The sequence below is a fragment of the Gallinula chloropus genome (assembly GCF_964237585.1).
Source record: "Gallinula chloropus genome assembly, chromosome: 1".
Lineage (NCBI taxonomy): Eukaryota > Metazoa > Chordata > Aves > Gruiformes > Rallidae > Gallinula > Gallinula chloropus.
Window position 1 is genome coordinate 150,530,060 of NC_140085.1, and position 22,823 is coordinate 150,552,882.

The 22,823-nt window shown below is 48.0% G+C and overlaps 1 protein-coding gene across 3 annotated transcripts in view; it reads right to left on the minus strand.

The window, feature by feature from the left end:
* Positions 1 to 6,139, minus strand: part of NAXD (NAD(P)HX dehydratase) — a 52,275-nt gene extending 46,136 nt beyond the window's left edge. For 2 of the 3 annotated variants that reach the window (XM_084268698.1, XM_084268699.1), the window contains exons 1-2: positions 3,702 to 5,278; positions 2,028 to 2,399 (exon numbers count right to left, since the gene is read on the minus strand). In XM_084268698.1, coding sequence (XP_084124824.1) covers positions 2,028 to 2,399; positions 3,702 to 4,260 — 931 coding nt within the window. In that variant the 5' untranslated portion in view covers positions 4,261 to 5,278. Of the gene's footprint in view, positions 1 to 2,027; positions 2,400 to 3,701; positions 5,279 to 5,982 lie in introns of those variants that run through there. The other variant, XM_084268700.1, reaches the window with a different exon arrangement.
* Between the last annotated feature and the right edge of the window lie 16,684 nt (positions 6,140 to 22,823).

Genomic DNA, 22,823 nt, shown 5'->3' on the forward strand with positions numbered 1-22,823 from the left:
AAAAAGAAAAAAGAAAAAAAAAAAAAGAGAAAAGAAAAAAACACCCTGTTTTGGATTATGACCAAAATAGCATTACAGTGACCCAGAGGAGAACAAAACACTCATCTCCTCCGGAAACAGGGCAGATTATTTTCCTTAAATCACACTTCACACACTCACTGGTTTTCAACCACACAAGAATTACACTTATCTAGCATGTAACCCTTGAAGTGCAACATTGTTAAGAAGGTCCTCTTTCCTTCTTTCTTTCTTGCTTTTTTTTTGCCTCTATGTAAATATAAAGTCATAATAAATGGCGAGAAACAGAGAATCGTACAAAAGTCAGTTCTTAAGAGAGCCCCACTTACCTACAGAACACTAAAGCACATCTAGCTATCAACAACTGAAACCTTAACTCCTTAAAAGATGTGCTTCCTGGAACATTATTTTCATATTTCATCAAAAATGCTTTGTTAGACCTTCATCAACCAAAAGATTAGAATCCCAAGTTACTCTTGCTACGGCTAAATATAAATAACACATTTTTGTACTGTCTAATATGATCATACACTTATGTGTTGAAATCCAGCAAGGAAAAACTGAACTTGAGTTTCAGGTCTTTACAGGTAATAAAACTCTTCTAGCAAAAAGCTTTTCAGAAGTAATGTACCATCACCCCGGTCTAGAACCTCAAACGATTTCCTCAGGGAAGCACTCTGGGTTTCCTTTTAATTTAGAAGTGAAATCAACACTAAAAAAAGCAAACAACCAAACTCAGAATCCATACGTTGTGTCATAATTTATCTACAGAAGTCTGCTGCCATCAAGGAACTCTACAGATCAACTATCTAGTCAAGAAGCAGCACAACCAAGTCAGCCAGCCGAATCCCTCAACAGCCTCAACCACCCAATCCCACATGTATTTTACAGGGAAACAGTACACTAGGTAGAACTAAAAAGGTTCCAAGATCCCCACAGGAATCAGAGAATGCCCTCTAGGATCTGGCTGGCCAGATTATTATTCAACAGCGAGGCTGGGTGGAGGTGGAGGGGTTTATTTCTTTTCAAGCCAGGCTTTTTTCTTCCAAACAGTGTGAAATTCAGAATTAAAATGGAATGAGACTGGTTTCATTTCCAAGCGGCAGGCTACAACCACCAAGCCCCAAGCGGACTCTGGTTTCAGCACTGATAGAGTATCCCTGTTTTTCTCCTGCCCATACAGTCTGCCTCCACGTACAAAGAGACTATGATAAAGATAAATGACACTGAGCCACAGATCCCGAGAAGTCTGTTAATGAATGCTAATATCCCATTATCAGCTTCTGGCCCACACATAAAGTACAGAAGGGAAAGTCTGTGCATAAATACCAATTTTAGAGTTACTGCTTTGCCTTTTTCTTTAAATAAATTCAGATGTGCAAAGAATTTATAAATGAAGTGGTGTAGAAGAGAAATATATGCCAATATTTTCATCTTCTGTTACACCTACTACAGTCACGCTCTAATTAAAATATAAGAACCAGAATTCTGATTTAAAGAAATTAACATTATAGAAGCTGGATTTTAACATGTGACTCACTTTGATGTAGGCAAAACTCCACTCTTTTCCCAACCCTGAAAAAACATATGCACAGCCTTAACTTTGTACACTGAGTTCAGCCTGGTAACTTCAGCAGCAGTCGAATTTCTGCTACAAAAGCTCCCTAATGCTTCCACGTGGCTTTCAGCAAACACGCTACTTGCCTTTTACATACAAAACTTCTCCTAACTTCATTTTACAGAGAGGTGAATGTGGAAAGAGGCTCCGATGTCTACTGGGTTCAAAAGGTGTGATTTCGCTCCTTAGAATTTGTAGCTGTATTAAGTAACCGGTACAAGGGTACGAAGGACGTTTTCATTTCATTTTACATCAGACAGACACCTTCACCACAATATTAAATAATTCCAATTAGCCTTTATTTTCAAGAGCTACTTACTACCAGTGCTTTCACACAGAAGTTTAAAAAAAAATAACCCCTAGCATTTATTTATGCTATAGAAGGAAGTACCTATCGGTGGAGAAAGTGCTGCTGTCATAGCATTATAATTAAAGTTATCCCCATACGAACGATGGTTCGCTCTCTGAGGTGGGCTCGCTGGTATAGATTGTGACCTTTGTGATACCGTAGAAGAAAATCCAGCCAACATCTGTCCCAACATCTGTAACATCTGGAGCTCTCGAGCATGCTCAGCTTCCCGGCGCTTGTCCTCGATTTTGAGCCTCTGTTCCTCGTATCGGTAGAATTTCTCTTCTGTATCCACGCTCTGCTGCAGGAATTTCTCCATCATTTTATCCAACGTCAAATTCGCGTGGCGTTTTTTTGATCTTTTGGGCTGACTGAGAGGCGGGGTAATAGTTGGAGCACTGACTTCTTTAAAGCCTAAAACAAGAAGAGAGACAATTATTTTTTCTGAGCAAAAATAGTTACCTAAGAAGAAAGCAGCAAGAAAGTCCCCCTACGAGGTGTGCGCCTCACGTGTCACAAGGCTGTTGCGCTTTTTTTGGGTGTGAATTGTAAATATTTCAGGTATTTTTATTTGAGAGTACCAGAGCAAAACCAGGAGCTTCTACGAAGTTACAAAGCCAAAGCGAAAATCAGAGAGAGGCATCTTTTAATTGTTGTAGTACTAAACTTCAACAATAGGAGTTTTTTTGATCTTCTAAAAAGGTTTAAGTGAAGGCTATTAAACAGTATAGCCTCATTTGTGTACTGCAGGTAATTACATTAATCTAAATTGAGTTTCAGTCTGTTGGCATTCTGGATTTGCATTTCAAAAGCACATTAGTGTAAACAACTCTTTGATGGGGTTTATGTGTAAAAAGAAGGTTGGTTAAACGTCAACCAATTGGCTGATTCCTCAGTGATGTCAACCTCTGAGGACAGGTTCATGTTTGTATTAAAACTACGGCATTAATCTAGATTTAAAACAAACAAATAACACTGCCTCCCCACCTCCACAACACAAATACGGAGTTGAGGGTAAAGAATGAGCAAGGAAAGGGCAGGCTTTATCTAAGGGCTGCTCCTGTCTGCAAGCCCGCTAAAGTTAGCAGCACTGTTTCTGAGACAACTCAAGCAATTAATTACGTAAAAGCTCTCCCCCAGCTTTCTGGCCCATCTGTAACAATAAGCAGGTTTTTCAGGTATTATCGTCATCACCGTTCTAATACCGATTAACAAAACCGCACGTAGTCTGCAGGGAACGGGAAAATCCTCCCGCGAGGACGCCTGTTTTCTTGTACAGCGCTACCTGACACTTTGTCTCGATAATCCCCGCGCTATTTTTTCTATCGGTTTCCCATTGACAAACACCGATAAAAGCTCACTGTCTGGTCTCTGTCCCCCAGCATCTCCCCCTACCCGGTTTGCAGCATTTCCTTCCCTCCGCAGCAGCCCGCTACCCTTCCAGGCGGCGTTCGCGGCAGGCGGGGGGGGTGGAGGGGAGAAGCTTTCGGGGACGAGCAAGGTGCCTTGGGCTGGGGAGGGGGATGGGGGCATGGGCGGATTTCGGAGCGCAGAGGACTGTGCAGGAGGGAGGGGGGTAAAGCAGAAGCCACTAGAAGCAGGCTAGCCAGAGAGAGGCGCCGGCAGTTGGGATGCGAGAGCCCCGGGGGTGAGGGGGAGTGCTGCCCGCGGGGTGAGGGGAGGACAGCCGGCGCCGGGAGCCCGGCGGCTACTCACCGTCGCCCGGCGGCACGGGGATGGCGAAGGGGGGGCACTCCACCTTGATGGGGTGGTCGGCGTAGGATGAGCACTCCCCGGAGTCCTCGGTGAAGTTGTCGCGGGGGGACTCCAGCTCGGCGTCCTCGTCCAGCTCGGCCTCCACCTCGCGGCTGTTGTGCGGCGTGCCCGGAGTGGGCGGCCCGGCGAGCGGCCCCGCCGGCTGGGCGCCATCGGGCGGCGGGGCCAGCGGCTCGGAGGCGCCGTCGGGCCCCCCCCGGCAGCTAAGGATCCGGTCCATTTCATCGTAGTACTTGCATATCTTGCGGGCGTGCCCGTTCTTCTTCAGCCCGTCCCGGGCCTGGTAATACTGGCGCTTGAGGCCCTTGATGCGGATGCGGCACTGCTCGGGGGTGCGCTCGAAGCCCAGCTCGGCCAGGCGGCAGGCCACGTCCCGGTACACATGGCTGTTCCGAAAGTTGCCGTCCAGCGCCGACTGCACGTCCGCCTCGCCCCAGATCTCCAGCAGCGCCCGCGTCTCCAGGTCCGACCACAGGAAGCCCCGCGTGTTCGTGATCATCCTTGGCCGGCCGGGGTCACTGCAATGGCCGCGCACCGGGGAGAGGGAGGGAGGGAGGGAGAGAGCGAGGGAGGGAGGGACAGACGGAGGGGGGCGGAGGAGGGCGGCAGGGAGGAGGGAGGGGGGGGTTTAATGCCCACACTCGGCTCTCCCAGGGGGCGCCTACGCCAGCCCCGGCAGCCGCGGTGCGGCGGGAAGCGGCGGGCAGCCGGGCCCCGGGCCCCGCATCCCAGCCCAGGCCGCCGCTCGCACGCACCCCGCACGCACGCAAACAAAACTTTGCAGGCGCCGCTTTGCGCTGCGGGCACCTGCAAAAACAAACAAAAAAAGAAAAAAAAGAGGGGGCGGGGGGGTGCAAAAGAAAGAAAACCCCAAATACCTCCCCTCCCAACCCCACCTCTTCCCCCCCCCCCTCGGCAAACGATGATAAATAAAATATAAACAACGGGGTTCCCGGCACGGAGCCGCGATCCCTTCCCCCGGGGCAGGGCGCGCCGCCACCCCGCTCAGACACTCAACCGTCCGCGGCCGCTCCCCCGCCCCGGGCTCCTTCGGGAGCGGCAGGACGACGGCGCTAGCTGGACTCGGAGGCCCTGCTCATCACATTGCGCCTGCCTCCCTTCCTCCCTCCCTCCCTTTCTCTCTCCCTCCCTCCCTCCCCCGCCGCAGTGGAGCGCGATCCCTGCACACACGCACAGGGCACTGCAGCCCGGCGGCCGAGAGCCCGCGGCTCCGCTCGGCGCCCTACCTCACGCCAGCGCTCCGCCGTGCCGCGCCGCGCCGCGCCGGCACGGGCAGCATCATCCCTGCCCCCTCCCCAGGGCCGCCGTGTCACTCAGCCCGGGGCAGGCAGCCAGGCTCCCGCACGCACGCACCGGCGCACACACGCACACGAGCGGTGCCTGCGGCGCGGGGGAGCCCGGGCGCAGGCGGCTCCGCTCGCCCCTGCGGGCCGCCATGAAAGCCCACGCTGAGGCTGCCGGAGGCGGCGCTTCCCGGAGGTCCCCCGCTGGATCAGGCAACCGGCTGCCCTCGGTGGACCCCTGCGAAGATGCCGGGGTTTGTGTTGCCCCACCCCCTGCCATCCCTTCGCCAGGCAGGTGAGCGGCCCGGCCGCACTTCCCCCGCTGCGGGCGGGGGTGGATTTCATGGTGCTGGGCCGGCCCCGGGCCCCACCGCAGCCCACGCGCCCCCCCGGCCCCTGCCCTTTCGCTCCGGTTTTGCTCCGAAACCGTTCTCCGGCGGGAGCGGCGGGCGGCGGCGCCAAGCCCACTTCCCCGTCACCGGGACCCGCCGCCGCCTCCCTCACGCCCCAGCTCCCACCCCCCATCCATCCTTAGCGGGGCAACCCCGCCGAGACCCCCGCCCGACAGCCCTTCCTTCCGCGGGGAACACCCGCCCAGGGGCTCCCACAGCCCCCTCAGCGGGCAGCCCTCGGCACAGGGCAAGCCTGCCACCACTCGACGCCCACCCGCCCGGCGCGGCCCGGCCCAGCCCACCCCCGCCTCCCCTCAAGGGCAAGCCCCACCCCCTCCCCGCCAGAGCCCCGGTGCAGAGATGTTTATACCTTCATCACACCGCAGCCAGCAGGCCGCAGCTAAGGCCAGCGCAGCCAGTGCGCCGGCGGTGACAGTGCCCCGTCCCCACATCCTCCCGGGGGAGAAGGCAGGGACTGCGGTCAGATCGAACCCCGCGGCGTGCCGCTCCGCGCTCTCCGCTTACCTAGCCACAGCGCGGGGCTCCCGGCAACCCCCGCCAAGCGCGCAGGCAAGCGGCGCACACAGTTCATCGGCGCGGCTTCCGGCTCGGCGCCGGGTCGGGCAGGGCAGGGCAGGGCAGGCTGGGCCTACGCGGGTGCGCCCGCCCGACACCGCTCCGCGCCTCCCCGCGGCGCGCCGCGGCCTCCCCCACCCCCCCCACACACACACCCCGCCGGCGGCAGCCAATGGCGGCGCGGGGCCTGCGCGGGCGGGCCGCACGGAGGTACCGGCCGCCCGCGGAGTCGGACAGGGCCTCCGCGGCCTTCACCGGCGGCGTTGGACCGGGCGCCCCTGGGCCTTCTGCCGACCCCGCCGCTGGGCGTCGGGCTGGGAGCCGGAGGGGGTGCGCAAGGTGCGTGGCGGCAGCGGGGCCCGGGCGGGTATGGTGTGGTGTGGTGCGGTGTGTGGCAGGGCCCGGCTCGGGAGGGGAGAGGCTGAGCAGAGAGCGCCCGTCCCGGCCCTTCGGGACTGCCTGCCTAACCCTTCTAATCCCGTCAGTTACACGCTTGTCGGAATTACCGTCTATTGCGCCCAGCATTTAAAAGCTCTTCATGTCCCTCACCTCGCCTCACCAGGCGTTTCCGAGTAAGCCCCTGGTTTACGAGCGCGGTTCGTTTCTAAACTGCTACTTGTAGCTCAGGTGCATTGTTTTAGAGCCGCGCTCTTGTAATTCCTTCTGCTCTGAAACACGCCAAAGCCAGCGGAAATGCTGGCTGATGCTCACCTCTGGTCCTGCAGCACCTGCTTAATCTGCCCAATAGATCACAATGCAGCATCGCACAGGAAAAGCTAACCTGAGTATGTGCATGAGAAACCTGAAATGTCAAAAGCCCAAACCAGCTGTAATTGCTGGCTATTTCAAACGAGGGTGTTGTAATTACACAAACGCTTCTAGCCTAACTACTGCAGTGAGATGTGGTGTGTCAGTCAAATAATATTTTAAAGGGGTGAAGACGGACAGCGTTTTTTTTCTTGATTCTTTTGTGTTTTTATACAAGCAGTGGTTAAACAGACCTGCTGGTTTTACTTGGACCAAGCCTAAGCAGGAGCGATTTATGCCCTGCAGCTTCAAAAGCATCACTTAAACCAGCCATGCTGGCTGCAAACTGCAAGACAGGAGTGTGGTGACCAACACCTCACCCACCCCCGCTGTTCTTTGAAGAACTCCTGGAGGATGCACACCGCTACGCGAAACCGCGAGAGGTGCTCGCAGCCACAGAGCAGCCAAGCAGGGAAAAAGGAGCAAAGCAGAGAGTTTGTGATGTGATTGTGGCGCACAAGCTGCGAGTCAGAGCGAGCCTGAGCTTGTGGTCACATTTTGGATGGGAAGTCACAAGAAATGGCACGTGGGTAAAGCAGCTCCGTCAAAGCTGGCCCTGGAGCAGAGCTAGCTGGGGATCTCGCTAGCACAGTGACATCCTCCTGGCCAGGGATGCCTGCCCGTATGGCACTGCAGGTGTGAGTGGTATTTGTGTTGTTACCACTTTTATTACCATTAAGCTTTTCTGAACTTGTATCTGTGAGTATCTGTGTAAGGTTAGGTATAACACAGCAACTATTAGCAAATATTTAGACGCTGAGTAAGCTGCATTTACTGGCAATCCTGATGTTTGATTGGTTTAATTCCTCACCTGCTGGGACCCAGTGGGTGCTATTCTTTTACCTCCTATTTTCATGTGTACTTTTGTGGATGCTGGCTTGGTGTTGTGAGTAGAGCCACTTTGCCCAGCGGGGGGAAGGAGAGGTGGTGGAGGAAGAATCTGGGTATTGGGCCAAGGTTAAAGTCACCTCACTAGCAGGCAGCCTGGATTTGCCTCCTCAGCTGCCTGAACCTTTACCAATGCACTACCCCTCAGAGTAGCTGGGTTATTGTAGTCAATTTGTAGAACATCACGTTTCTTATACTTGTGTTTTGATTCCAACTGGAAAGATAATGAGAGTGAACATTCCCTTTAATTCCAGCACTGATTTAATGTCTGGAAGAGAAGGAGGGAAAATGACGTGGATTTTTTTTTCATCCCATCAAGTATCTGTTTCTCTACCAAAAACACATCTTGTACCCAACAAAAGAGAGAGGAAGAAAGCTGTAATGTGTTTTTCTTTCATTGGATTGTCTGGTTTCCTTTTTAGCAGAGATGGAAGCAAGTTCTTTTCATGCTGCAGAACCTTCACAAATTGGTTGTGGGATCAGTGAAGTTTCCAGGACCCAGTTCTCAGTTCATGTATAGAAGAAATCCTGAAGGTATAGATGGGCTTCCTCTGTGCCAGAGTTGGTCAGGTTGTTCTGCACAGCCTTGACATCAACTAAAACAGTCTTAAAGCCACCATTGGCCGCCATGAGTGTGAAAACTTTGAGCAAAACACATTGATGCTCCTCAAGCATTCAACTGCTCTGCATCTAACTCAGGTTACCTGTTGGTACAGTGCTGGCTGCCATCTCCATACCACGTAGAGTATAAACCCGTAACTACCGGTGCCATCTCTGAGCCAGGCACCAGAAGTGTTACTTAACCTGGGGCAATGAGGCAGGGACAAAGACCTTTTTACAGAACTCCAGAAGATAAAAGAAAGGCATATGAGGCAAAAGTTCACACACTCATCACAGAGTCAGAGAAAACCCAACTGCACGATGCACGCTTCTTTTTTTCTTTGAAGGTATATACTGCACTGTGCATTTCTTTATTTAGCTTCCTGTTCTGACAGTCCTGTAGCTTTTTCTGCTTGTCTGTGGAGGGAGGAATAACCCTGCAGAGTTCCCTTTCATGCTTTGGTCAAAATCCTTCTGGCTTCATTGTTTGTTGCTCCATTGCTGGCCCATACCTCATTCTCAGTCTTGCCCCTCCTTCCCTAGCTCTTGGTCTCAGGCTTGAGTTCCAGCGGGTTAACCCTTTTGTAGCTGCACTGCCACCACAACATATCCCCCTCGTTAGCAGAGTAATTACTGTTACCTCTTCCTCCCCTGCTAAACAAAGACAGGCTAGCCATCAGTGGCTGGCCTGAGAACGTCCTACTGCTGTCAATGTAGGCAAGGGCTTGGATGTTTGGCAGCAGCCATTGAGGGCTGATGCTAGCTGGGGACAGAATGTATATACATACATAGGATGAGGTGTGGACTGTAAGCCACTAGATAGTGACCCCCTATTTTTGTAAGCCCCAAAATAGTGACCCCTCTGGAACATTTTCTGGTTTCTTCTGCAGGTTCCTGATGAATCCTTGTTTACAGTATTTTTGCTTTTTGCTTCTGATAGCTTTGTGTGCACTCAAAGTCTGAGTCCTTGCCACCCATTTGGTAACTGTTGTGCAACCCTGCCTACCCAGGCTGTTCCAAGGTGAACGTGGACAGCAGGTGGCAATAGCAGAGCTTGCAACATCCTTTGATTGTGTTCTCTCCGCTCAAATAATTGTCAGCCTGTCCTAGAATCACCTTTTAATGTCATAAATACTGTAAGAATACCCATGTTAACGTATCTATTTTAATAACTGCAACAGGAGGTTTAAGCATTTATGTGGAGTGAGGAGATGGTAGAACTCAGATGTAATAAGTAGCTTTAATTGAAACTGCCCATAAAATATGACCAAAGATTTCTTTGTTGTTGAAATGTGTATCCAGAAGCACTTTTCATCATGAAAAAGTGGTAAGTCTTATCTTAGCAGTACTATTTAATGCCATTCAAGTGAGTGGAAAGAGTGTGTTTTACACCAAATACTTTGTTTCTCTCAGTATAGGACAAAATGTGGTTCTATATGGTGTAATTTTTAGTTTGTTAGTTTTGATGTCTCTCTAGGCTGTGAAGAAACCAAAACCAGAGTAAGACAACCTGAAGCTCTAACAATTATTTCTGTCACTACACTTCTGTGCTTTTTTTTTTGTATTCAAGAGAAAGGACAGCAGCAAACAATTAAGGACAAGCCACTACAAAACCACATCCACATGCTTTGGTTTACCTGTAAAACTTACTAAATGCCAGTGTCACACGGGCTGAAGAAGGGAAAGGAAACTGTAAATGAGAAGAAATAGGCCCACTCCTGCTGAAATACTGTACAGTAAGTTAGTGCCTACAGCTTCTGTAATTCTTCACATTTTTACTGGGGCAGTACACATACTTGTCTCTTCCAGACATATTAAGTATAATAATATTTGTCAAGGGCTGTGCTTCACAAGATAATTTCTGTTATGTCCAAAGTGAACAGCAAGATTTATTTTTATCCTTTTGCTGAGTGTTAATGGTGAAACAAACTCTCCAGGTCTCAGAGAAACAATAAGGAGAGCGTTTCTGTTTGGTCCTCTCCATAGAGCGGGTGACAGGAATTACCTACGTACTGCAACAGAAGCAAAGAGGATGGTTTGGGGTTCACCCAACTTCCTCAAACAAGTCCTGATACCTGGTGCAAACAAACATGTATAAACTTGCACACCTCTTAATCAACGTCCAAAAAGGTAAAACAAATGGTCTCTTTTTCAATAGGGAGTAACAAGACTCCAGGAGTGTAAATACTGTGGAGTTACACAGTTTTCCTTGGAACTACTTTTGCTCTGTCCTTTAGTGGCAGAGGGTAACAGTTGCCAAATCCATTAACTTACACAATTTAGAACACCGCTGTTAGGGTGGAATACAGTACTCATTTATGTTGGGTTTTTTACTGTTCAATAGCTACAAGATGTTTTATTTTAGTTGTGCTGTAGCTGAGCCTGGAGGCTTTGCCTGGGTATGTTGTCTTACCCACTGTACATACACAGAGGCCACAGAAATGCTCAAGACTCAGCTGTATACACACTGCAGAGCCCCAGATTCTCAGAATGATGGGCAGATTTGTAAAGGCTAAATTGGTTTTACCTGCAGTGACACAGTTCAGTTCAGCACTGGAAACACAGGGTGTGTATTGAACATGACTGTTAGCAGACAGCTGCATGCTATAGCCACAGAGGGGTTTCAGCGCTGGAAGGTTCCTCCATCAGGCACCTCGCTTCCTCTTTTTTCTGCTGTAATGTGTTGCTAGTCATCTCACAGATGACAACTCACATACCAGCTTTAGCAGCTGTGTGTGTGTGTCTCGTTGTGTCCCCCCCCCCCAGGTTTTTCTGGGGACTTTGTAGTTGTTTTCCCTACACCCCCCTGAGCCTTGCATCTGTAGTCCGTCTCCGATTGCTGCGATGCCACGGGTGGTATCTTTGCCTCCACTGCCTCTGGAGCTGTGCATAATCTTGTTGCCCAAAGGAAAAGGCTGTAGTTTTCTTTCCTCCCTGTGAGAGCTGTTCACGTTACCTATCCCTGAGATCTCATGTATGGAAAACACGCTCCAGCCCTTAATATACCTCTTCAATGTGTGGGTGTTAAAATTTCACACGCGTACCTGAGTTTGATTACAGCATCCTCTGCTTGAAAGTCAGCACATGTGCATGTGTATTCTTTCTTCCCTTCTTCCCACAGCTGTATAAGAGTACAGGCAGCAGTAATTCTTCATGCCGAAGCCAGCTCCGCAAGTTTTACGGATATAATTAATCCCACTGGGGGAGGAGAAGGTCATTTAAAAATAAAAGACAAAATAGGGTAAGAGGGTGGATGTAACTGTGTCGTTAGAAAGATGACACATCAGAATGGTGATTTTCCTTGCTGTTTGGGAATAGCAATCCCAGCAATCCCAGTATAAAGCACCTTTATAGAAATCTAACTACAGACGTGTTAAGAAGTTGAGATAGCAGGGAAATTGTATTGCTTCACCTATAACATGCTAATTAAAATGGTACCTATTTTTGACAGACAAGCCCTAAATAACCTATGGTAATTTTAAATGACTTCATTTGGCCAATGGTATTCCACAAAGAAGCTTGTCCTTTCATGTGAAGTAAAATAAACTTCTCAAAACCACATTTCCATTTTCTATCCTTAATTATTGCCAATACCTTCCCCAGAAAGGCATGCCACACCGATGAATCCCATTCTCCTGATAGCATATTTTTGTGAGGAGTAGTTAATGAAGGAGCAGCAAAAATCAGGAGGGGTGGGAATTCTGCATAGGGGTGCGGGAGGGAGACCACTGAGAGATGGTTCCCCAGAACTAGGGCTGCCGAACAGCACGTGTCAAGGAAGAAGATGTGTGGCCAGGAGGAAGGGAGGCATGTAGCCCTTCTGTCCCTGAGCACCTGCTGTCACCTCTAGGTTAGCACTAAAAGACTTCAGGCACGCCATGCCAAGGTCACCACTCCATACCGACCCATCCCTCCTGCACTCTGCTCTCCTCCTGTCTTCCAGTGTCTTCCACCAAAACCAGGTCTCATTCACAGATTACAAGATGATTAAACCACCAATAAGTGAAGGGGAGAGGTCTCTGCATGGCCCTGCAGCATAGGGAAAGTCTCACTGCCCAGAGGCCATCCTGTCGTTGGTGTTCCCCAGCTCCAGAGCCTTTCCTCTTCCTCAGTATTCACTGCTCTCAGCCCCTTCCCTTGCTGGCCACGCTGTGGCTCAGCTCCCCATGCCAGCTGGGTCCAAGCTCCCCTACCATGCACTGAGGCAGTCCACAGAGGCCTTCTGCTCCCACTCTCCATGCCCAAGAAGTGGCTCCTGCTGTTGGGAGTAAGGCAGACACAGCCTGCACCCACCGCACCAAAATCCAGCCAGGCGGGACCCTGATGGAGGAGAAAGAGGAGGTATGTGCAGCAAAGCCTGGACACCTTAGCAAGGACTAACCACACCAACCCTCGGTACTGTGGTGGAGGAAATGGGTGGCAGAGTGGCAATGACCTGGAGTGCCTTGGGATGCTGAGGCCGAACCTCAGCCAGGGCTGCAGAGCTCTCGGCGCGACCATGTATCATCTTCAGCCTGCAACGTCGGCTGATCCCCTGGCGCGCTAAACCAGCCCTTCGGCGCTGTGCAGGGAGAGCAGGGCTAGAAGGAAAAGTGCTAAAAGCTCTCATCAGGTACTCCCTGTGGTGACCGACGCTCTCTTCCCCCTCTGCCCCCGCCCCCCGCTTTTCTTAGAAGAGCTCCTGGATGCTGCGCACCGACAGGATGCGCGCCCCTACGCAAAACCACGAGAGGCGCTCGCAGCGAGAGAGCGGCACAGCACCTCGTGTGTGGTTTGCGGCTCGGTCGCAGCGCACAAGCTGCGAGTCCGAGCGAGCCTGAACTTGTGGTCACATTTTGGATGGGAAGTCACAAGAAATGGCACGTAGGTAAAGCGGCTTCATCAAACTTGGCCCTGGAGCAGAGCTAGCTGGGGATCTAACTAGCGCGGCGACATCCTCCTGGCCAGGGATGCCTGACCGTATGGCACTGCAGCTGTGAGTGGTATTTGTGTTATTATCACATTTAAGAAGGACCTGGGGGTCCTGATGGGTGACAGGTTGGCCATGAGCCAGTAGTGTGCCCTGGTGGCTAAGGGTGCCAATGGGATGCATCAAGAGGAGCGTGGCCAGCAGGTCACAGGAGGTGATCCTCCCCCTCTACTCTGCCCTGCTCAGGCCCCACCTGGAGTATTGTGTCCAGTTCTGGGCTCCCTGGTATAAAAAAGACAGGGATCTCCTGGAGAGAGTCCAGTGGAGGCTACAAAGATGATTAAAGGACTGAAGCATCTCCCCTATGGGGATAGGTTGAATGAACTGGGGATGTTCAGCCTTGAGACAAATGTTTATAAATATCTGAAGTGTGGGACACAGGGGGAAATGGGCAGCCTCTTTTCAGTGGTCTGTGGGGACAGGACAAGGGGCAATGGCCTCAAGTTGGGAGCATGGGAAGTTCTGCACAAATACGCAGAACTTTTTCACAGTGAGGGTGACAGAGCCCTGGGACAGGCTGCCCAGGGGGGTTGTGGAGTCTCCTTCTCTGGAGATATTCAAGACCCATCTGGGATGCCTCCCTGTGCGACCTGTCCTAGGGAACCTGATTTGGCAGGGGGGTTGGACCTGGTGATCTCTGGAGGTCCCTTCCAATCCCTATGATTCTGGGATCACTTTTGTTACCATTAAGCTTTTCTAAACTTGTATCTGTGAGTACCTGCATCAGGTTAGGTCTAACACAGCAACTATCAGCAAATATTTAGACGCTGAATAAGCTGCATTTACTGGCAATCCTGATGTTTGATTGGTTTAATTCCTCACCTGCTGGGACCCAGTGGGTGCTATTCTTTTACCTCCTATTTCCATGTGTAGTTTTGTGGATGCTGGCTTGGTGTTGTGAGTAGAGACACTTTGCCCAGTGGGGGGAAGTAGTGGCAGTTGAGAAGGAATCAGGGTATTGGGCCAAGGTTAAAGTCACCTCACTAGAAGGCAACCTGGATTTGTCTCCTCAGCTGCCTGAACCTTTACCAATGCACTAGCCCTCAGAGTAGCTGGGTTATGAAACCCCCACTCTGTAAATAAGCACCCCAGGACATTCCTCTTACCTTTCCCATTCTTTAATTATACACCCCACTCCCTCAGTCTAACACCCCTAACATTTGCACCCCCACTATCCCTTTCTTTTCTCTTGGTACCTCCCAGTCCCAGTGCAGAGCACGCTGTGGCCCCAGCAATATGTCTTCTTTTGGAACGAGTGTCCTAGCCCTGTGGTGAATGTGAAGGGAGCACCTTGCAGCGGAGCAGGCACCACAGCTGGGCACCAAGCCTCACACACTCTTCCTGGGTTGCTGTGCCTTTCCATATAATAACCTATGTGTGCCACAGGTGGACAGGTTCTTCAGATGATGCAGAGGACCAAAGTAGTGTGCAAGACACCTTCAGCCCAGTTGTCAGGTGGTAAGTTACCTGCTGTAAAATAGTCTTTAAAGGCACTGCCTTCCAAGTGGCTGGGAAGGCTTCCTCCCATTATACAGAAACCAGATTATCACGGAACTTACTTGATCCACTCCTGGGGAGCAATAAAATACACATTTTGCTCAGTAAAAACTCCATCTGGTCTCTGAGATATATTGGCATGGCAAGCGTCCACCTTCCTTTGCTGCCGCTCGCAGTCCCCATCCAGCCACTTATCAGTTCATCTGTCACAAGAAGCAGAAAGATTTCCCTTGCACAGACAAAAAGTCACCTCCTGAGGCCTCCAGTAACTGGTCCTGCTTCTATTCTGGCAACTGAAGCGGCACATTTTAAGGTTGCAGCAGCCTAAAGAGGTTTTAACAGGCTGTTCCTTCTGCTCAGGCATTCAAAACTCTCTTTCTGCAAAGAAACTGTGTAATGGTGAGGGAAAGCATTAGGAAGAAAAAAGAATAATTCTTTTTTTTTTAATTATTTTGTTTTCTGGAAGAGCTTTTATAATGCTTCACAGCAGACAGGGTGTTGGTGGTTAGGAAAATAGGCAAACTGAATGCCATTCTTTTGAGATAAAATGTGATGCTTTTCATTTGCAGGCTCTGCACACCAAGCACCAGGTTCAAAAGTAGTTTTATCAAATCCAATGAGGAGTAAGAAGTGCCACCGGCTTGGGCTTAACTATACTTCTGATACCTGTAGGTCAAGGCTGAGTCCTGCAGTCTTTTCTTTTTCAGAGGGGGGACCTACTTTCCTCCCTCTGAGGCTGAGTTTATTAAAGCTGCTGACCTGTTGCAATTCATCGTGATTATACAAGTGCCCCAGTCACCTTTCAAAAGCTTCACACCATTTCAAGACAAAAACATTACTGAGTAATATCATGGTGGTCAATATTTGATGGAAAAAATACTGTTTAACAGTAATTATGGCAGTAATTTAATTATGGCATGCATATGTTTCCTTGACCCTGTTCAGAGGTGCCCCATCCCTGTGCCTTTCTCCCTCCCTGATTTTTGTCCTTTTGAGCCAGAATCCACTAGTATAATCATTTTTCTTGAGGGCACAAGGCTTCTCAGGCTTGTTTACCATCCATAAGATTAATCTTAACTACTCTCCGGTGATTCTAGGACGTCAGATATGCAAAGAACACTCACTGATATGTTAACCTATGAACATCTTGTGTGTGCAGACTGTGGAGATAGATAGAATAATTTTTTGCTTTTTCTGGGCTTCCAAAGTCTGGTGCCTGTTACAAAAAGGCACTTAGATTATTCAAGGTGAGTGAAAAGACTAAGAATTGCAGGTCAAAGTGACAAAGATAACCTAATTGTGGAGGTGTGTTTCAGACTAGTGGAAAAGTGGAATTAAAGGAGGTCATGGAGTTTCAGAAGATGCTTCTAGCTGATTATTTTTGCCAGGTCGTGATTTGTAAGAGGAAATATGGAGTGTAATTCAGCTCCAGATTGCACAAATCTAAATTTAGCTATCAAATGTAGGTAACTGCTGTGAGCCACATACCTACACTTCCATTTCAAGCAATGGAGATCAAGTCCTCAGAGCTATTGGAGCCTGGAGTGCTCCTCCTAAATTAGGCACCTACCAGGCCAGTCAGTCGAAGACCTGCTTGGCTATTGCTAAGGTACTTCTTAAAACTTTTGTGAGTCTGTTCGGCACACACCCAGATGCCTAGGATGCCTGAGGATGTGCTGGGTTCCCCAAAGCCGTAGGAACCACACATATCCATCTGGTAGCTGTGTTGGCAGTGGGGAACTAGGAACTGTGTACCTGTTTGCCCACACAGAAACACACCAGATGGTTGGGACAGCTGAGTCTAATGCCTCCTTCAGCACAAGCCCCCTTCAGTGTCCCAAAAGCTGCTCATATGGTTGCTTGTTTCACGTGATAGACACATGAAGGACGTAAACATGGCACCAGCTGCTCCTGGGAAGCCCAAGAGCTTCATCTGTTCAGAATCTCTCTGCCAGGCTTACTAATGTGGGCACAGTCTTGACTGTGGAGCTATGGACAGGAGCTGTGGGACTCAGCGCTCTGTGGTAAGAGTGGCTGGATATGTCTGCAGGAAGTGCAGTTAGTTCTAAAGATGTGGTGTGGCAAGCCTGGCACTTTACACATGTGGAGTGTATATGGAACATACAGAGAAGGCTGAAACCAAATTTTATAGCTCCAGCACTAATATGTATAGCTCACTTGTTTACAAGTGAAAGGGCACTTGCCTCGTGTATTTCTCTCTTCTTAAAGGTGACTAAAAGGCAAAAAAAAAAAAAGTCAAGGGGAAAAAAAAAAGCCCAAACAAACCCACAGAGACATTATCAGAGCTTATTTTTCTCTCTCTCTTTGCACAGTTCACTAGCGAGGTTACATACCTTTTTGGCGTGATGCACAAGAATTACAAGAATTTAACTACTAATGGATTTTCACAGTAAAACATCAGATGAGTACAGAGCATTTCTGGGAATACAGTATGTTCATGCAGTTCAACATAAGATGTTTTGGTAGATAAACCCACCCTGACAAAGCCCGTGAGAAAACCTATCAAAGACCTGAAAAAAACTTCCTGCCACAGTTTGAATTACACCCACACAGCAGTGGTCATTCAGTTTGAAAGGTTACAAAGCTGCATTCTTTGACCAAAGGGAAGGCTACATGACCATATACCACCGCAGAGCAGATTCAAATTGGGTATAAACAGGGCCCCAGGAGAGGGATGTTTTGAGCAGGTCTTGCTCAGGGCAGTGGGTCTGTGGTGAGGGGCTCTGCCTGTGGGTTGGGGTGCCACCTATGGTTCATCTGTGCAGATTGAGAGACCTTGTCCCAAATGGGTGAGTGATGATGAGCATTTTGGGTCATCAGCCATAAAACTCAGGAGCTCCTAAGTCAGCAGTGTAGTATTAACCCAGCTGACATCCTGAACCTGTGGACTGTGGGTTTCTAGGGAACCTGCTTTGGCAGGGGAGTTGGACTCAATGACCTCTGGAGGTCCCTTCCAACCCCTATGATTCTGTGATTCTGTGATTCCAAATATCTGTTGGAGTCTCAAAGCGGTTTCGGTTGGAGTAAAACTTAGTCCAGTACTGTCCATCTTGTAAAAATAAATCCCACTTTTAGTTTGTTAGTTGGCCTGGCCTGGTTTGTGAGGTTTCATGATGGACGTGTGAACACACAAATACCTAACAGTGGATATTAAGAATAGATACCATCTTAGGAAGATACATGCCTGGATAATTAACTCGCACTTCGCGAGAAGGTTCTCTGTCCCTTGCTGCTCATGGCACATTTCATTCACAAGGTATGAAGTACCTTTGGCTGTGCCACTGTTTTTACACAGCCACATCCTTTCTTGCTGTTGTTAGGCTTCTGTTTGCAACTAAGGGCTGTTAATTCCATCTGCTGTGGGCAAAGATCTGCCTCTGAAAGACTCACACCATCCTTTGGCAGTATGCCACAGAAACGTTTCTCACAAACCCAGTAAGTGTCAGTGCTGGATTTTAGGGACTGCAGCATCACCTTCAGGACATAACTGTGCCCTTTTACGTTATTTGTTATTATGAGGTCCCTTGAGGAGATGAATTTCCTGGGTTTGGACTTCTGAGCCTCTTACATTCCCCAGATGAGCAAAGTGACTGACGTTCAGCCCACTGTTCCTGCAAACCCAGGGCAGCCTGCGAGCTGCAGTGCTATGAATTGCCTTCTTCCTTCTCTCACTTTTAAGCAAGAGATCTTGAAAAAGAAGTCATGCCTCTCTTGTAACACATGTATATATCACTCTGCTGTCTCAGAGCATATGTATCTGTGCTCTGCTGTCCACCCAACAAAAGATTTCCTCTCTCCTCCGCCCTTTGTAATCATTATTGACAGCACAATTCTTCTGATTGTCAGTCTGATTTATAACCCAAGCACGACCGTCAGATAGAAACTTGTCTTTGAGTTCCTTGCATCCAAACTATGCTTGAATCTTGCAGGTGGTTTTTGCCTGCTGTTCTGAGGAAGTGATCTTTCCTGTCTGCTCACATATCAAAAAGCTGTGATGTCTTTGCAGTGAAGGCACTGCAAAGTCAAAAGAAGAGTGAGAACTACTACTTCATGTCAGAATCCTTGTCCATAATTCCTGTCACACTCAATACTCACTACTCACACTCACACTCACTGACCAAGACCCCATTGTGTGAGGAATCATGTAAAACTTGTAAAAGGAACAGGATCCCAGAATACTTTGCAATCCAAGTATACAAGAGGACACTCAGGTAGATACAAACAAGCAGGCAGGACAATGTAGAGAATCAAGAAGTCATTATTGGTCAGCATGGGAGTGACAGAACTTCCAGCACAGAAGAGTTTCAAGTCTTTTTGCTTGAAAGCTTTGAGAAGCACAATGCATTCACTGCATAAATCTTCAGGGCATTCTTGTCTTGTATATGCTGGTTGGATGTGAGGAAGCACCAAAGGAATGTTTCAACAAATGGCCAGTTGGTGCCTGGAATCAGCATCTTATGGTGAGAGAGGGATAACAACACAGTGCAAACATGTTAGGAAGGCCCTTGGAAATGAAGACAAGGACATGTTTGATGAGAGAGGAAAAAGAGCAGAGAATATACATGGAGTTCAAAGATAAACTGTTGGAGAGGAAATAGAAAAACTGACAGAGAGCAGAAGCTGCTACATATGGTGGTAAGGGTGTGACATGTAGCTCAGCAAGTCCCTGAGCTGCCAAGTATGGGAAAAAGGAGAGGAACCCTCTGAATTTCTAGTTCTCTACCCATCCTCTGAACATCTCTGGGGTCCCACAGATGATTTTGCAGGTGATTTCAGGGAATGTAAGAGAAAGTAAAAACAAAGGAGAAGTCTTGGAAGTAGGGTTAGGCATTTGCACTGGCAAATATTTTGGAAACTTTGCACTGAGAAGTAATGGTTTGTACATTATTTTCCCTAAATACACCCAATGATCAAAAATAGGGCATGAGTTCAGATGCCACATTTTTTGTACCACGACAGATGAAAGAATGAAGAACATATCTAGAATGTTGGGACTCAGTGCCAGAAACTTTTCTGCACCACAGTTACAAATTTCTTAGCTGTATTTCGCTGGCTAGAGAAAAACTGTGACATTTGACTAAGATACTGGTAACCAAATAACTCCAATTCACACCCAGTCCATTGCAGGATACAAAAGCATCTCTGAAATGTCTGGAGTTTTCCCTCCAACCACTCGGCACTTTTTGCACTACAGCCTGTTATCCCTGGAGCATCTCTGCCTTCACAGCTCCAGAGCTTCTCACCTTGTCTCAGCCCTTAACACAAAATAAAAGAAGTTTTGAACTATCACTTGCAGTGAAATTCTTTTCGCCTGATTCTTGTCATTTAAAAGTTAACCTATTAATCTAAAAGCCAATCTAATCAATTGGGAGAGTGGTTGATTTCACTCTTTGAACATAAGTAGGTATTTACATTTGCAAAGGTACTGCCAGTCCTTTAAGGTATGGCTGCAATTTTTTTCTTGACCTTGATATCAGAACTTTGATTCAGGTGCTCTCAAAGGTAAATCTTGTATTAATAGTCACTGATTGCCCACATTGGGGGACCTGTTGGAATACATCTTTGCTCTCTCCCTTCTCATTTATCTATGTATTCCTCTGGTGGAAAAGAGCCTCAGGGAAGGAAAAGGAGAACAAATATCTGCCTCTCCTCCTGGCATGAAGTCAGAGTAGAGTCGGAGTGGGTGCCTGAACCCTGATGCTCTTCGATCTATGCCTTATTATACCAAATAATCTCTCTTTATATTCGTTGTGTAAGAGTGGTGTGATTTTTTTGAGCCATCAGGCACGGTATGTGAATCTGCAAGCACTTCACAAAGCCCAGGAAGGGGAAGATGTTAATAGCACTGTATTCAAAGGCCTTTGGCAGCCACTTCTGCCTCTTTCCTGTATTTTTATATTAATCTCTTGAAATTTTATGATGTTGTTTTTAAATGTGTTTTCCACATTTACTGGTTGAGATTATTTATGTTATTATTGAGCTGTTGATGTGTCCATGGCTGCTCTTCTCATGATTCTTCTCATTTACAAAACATTCATTTATAACTTTGTTTGAGAAAAAAAATGAAGCATGCTCAATAACTCATAGACACAGCAAACTTCAAAAAAAGCCACTCAGTTTTCTGAGAGCTCTGTCCCTTTAACATCAGCTGAACACTTAATACTGATGAGAAGACAGCTGGTTGCTCAGACATGGACGTACAACATCTGCTGGCTCCTGTATAAGCATGAGACTTGGAACAGCTTCCACTCGCTGTGCACCTGACTTTTTTGAAAATGGTCCAGTTTTTGTGTTTGTGAACTGATTTGGTGCTTTTATTCATCATAGAGCATCTCCTCATTCCTTCTTTATCTGTCCTTGAACGTGTGCCACACCATCTGAAAATAAAAGATTGAACTGGAAGGATAGCACTCGGGTTTTAGTTCTCCCAATGTTTCCTTTAGTTAAAACAAACAAGGAAATTCTTTTTGGAGTGCCTGCAAGTCTGTGTGACTGTTTCCCTTACCACAGGTGTCAGGAGTGAGAAAACAAAACACCCAAATGCTCATCAGCACGGGGTTCCGGGCAAGGGGCTGCTGGAGAACCTGCTGCGTAGGGGTGAAGAGTCTCTGGTCCTGCAGCAGCTGAACTGTGAGGTCTCTTTTCTTTAAAGAGGGAACAGGTAAAGCTTGTTGCTAGTAAGTGTGCCCAAGAGATGAATTAAAACAGCAGCTTTGGACTCCGCTCGCAATAAAGGAATTTAAAGAGCTTCTGGGTCGCTGGTTGTGGCTGGGTGAGCACCGGGTGAGGAGACACTTTTCCCAGGTGTGTGAGCTGCTTTCAGAGTGCTTCCTGCTGGGAGCGCTGTGCTGCTGGAGCTGTCAGCTAAAAGGGCACAAGACGGTTTGCGAGTGCAGAACACGCACATGTACAGACAGACGGTGGCTTTCTAAGTCTGTAAAAGGCTTTTCTGTCCAACACACAGCACACACATGTCATTCTGTGCCGGTGTCAATGTGCTCACACAGTTTGCTATAAACTTCCTCTACGTTAAAGGGACAGATGGGGAGATGGGGACTTTATTTGCTGCCAAGACAAAAGTACGAGGGCATGTGTTGCATTGTCTCTTTCCTCATTTTCTCAGGGCAGGGCCTGCACAGACGTACATGCCAGTATAGCTACAAGAGTGCAAACTGATTTCCAGGGTCGGTAGGAAGGTGTTGATGTGCTCAAAGTTAAGCACAGGGCTAAGAACCTGTAGACCCAAAGTTGGGAAGGTGAGTTCTCCAGGGACAGGAGCATTCCTTCCTGGGCAACTGTGTATGTTATATATATATATTATGGTTATATTTATATATATTATGTTTATACACATATATATAAAACCCCATATATAACCCCATATATATATTTTTATATATTATATATTATATATTATATATTATATATTATATATTATATATAAAACATAATATATATAATATAATGTGTATATACAATATAATATATACATTTTATATAATATATGTTATATATATGTTAATATATATTACATGTTATAGATAATTATATATTTTATATATGCATTATATATTTTATATATATATATGTCATCAAAAGCATGCCCTCATTCAGCATTCCTGTAACTGTGCTTACTGCACATCACTCGAATCTCTCAGTCATGCTGACTGGCTAGAGATGGGGCTTCATGAATGCATCTACATGTGTTCTGGATTGACGATAGCTCCCTGAGTGAGGGTGAGGGGAGCTTACTGGGATAGGAACTAGGTGCTATCCAGAGTCCAGCTCACCCAGGGCTTCGGGTCTTGCTCAGAACTCGTAGGTAGCATTGCTACAGAAAAAGTATTTTTCCAGCTTTGTCAAGATAAGAGTAGATTTGCTGATTTTAAAAGAAAGAAAAAAGGGAAATAATTATTTAGGATTTCAAAGATTTCTACAAGGTGTATTTTTGCTCTTCTTTGTTGGGATTCTGCAGCCTGACCCATTGGTGAACTATGTTCACTGGATG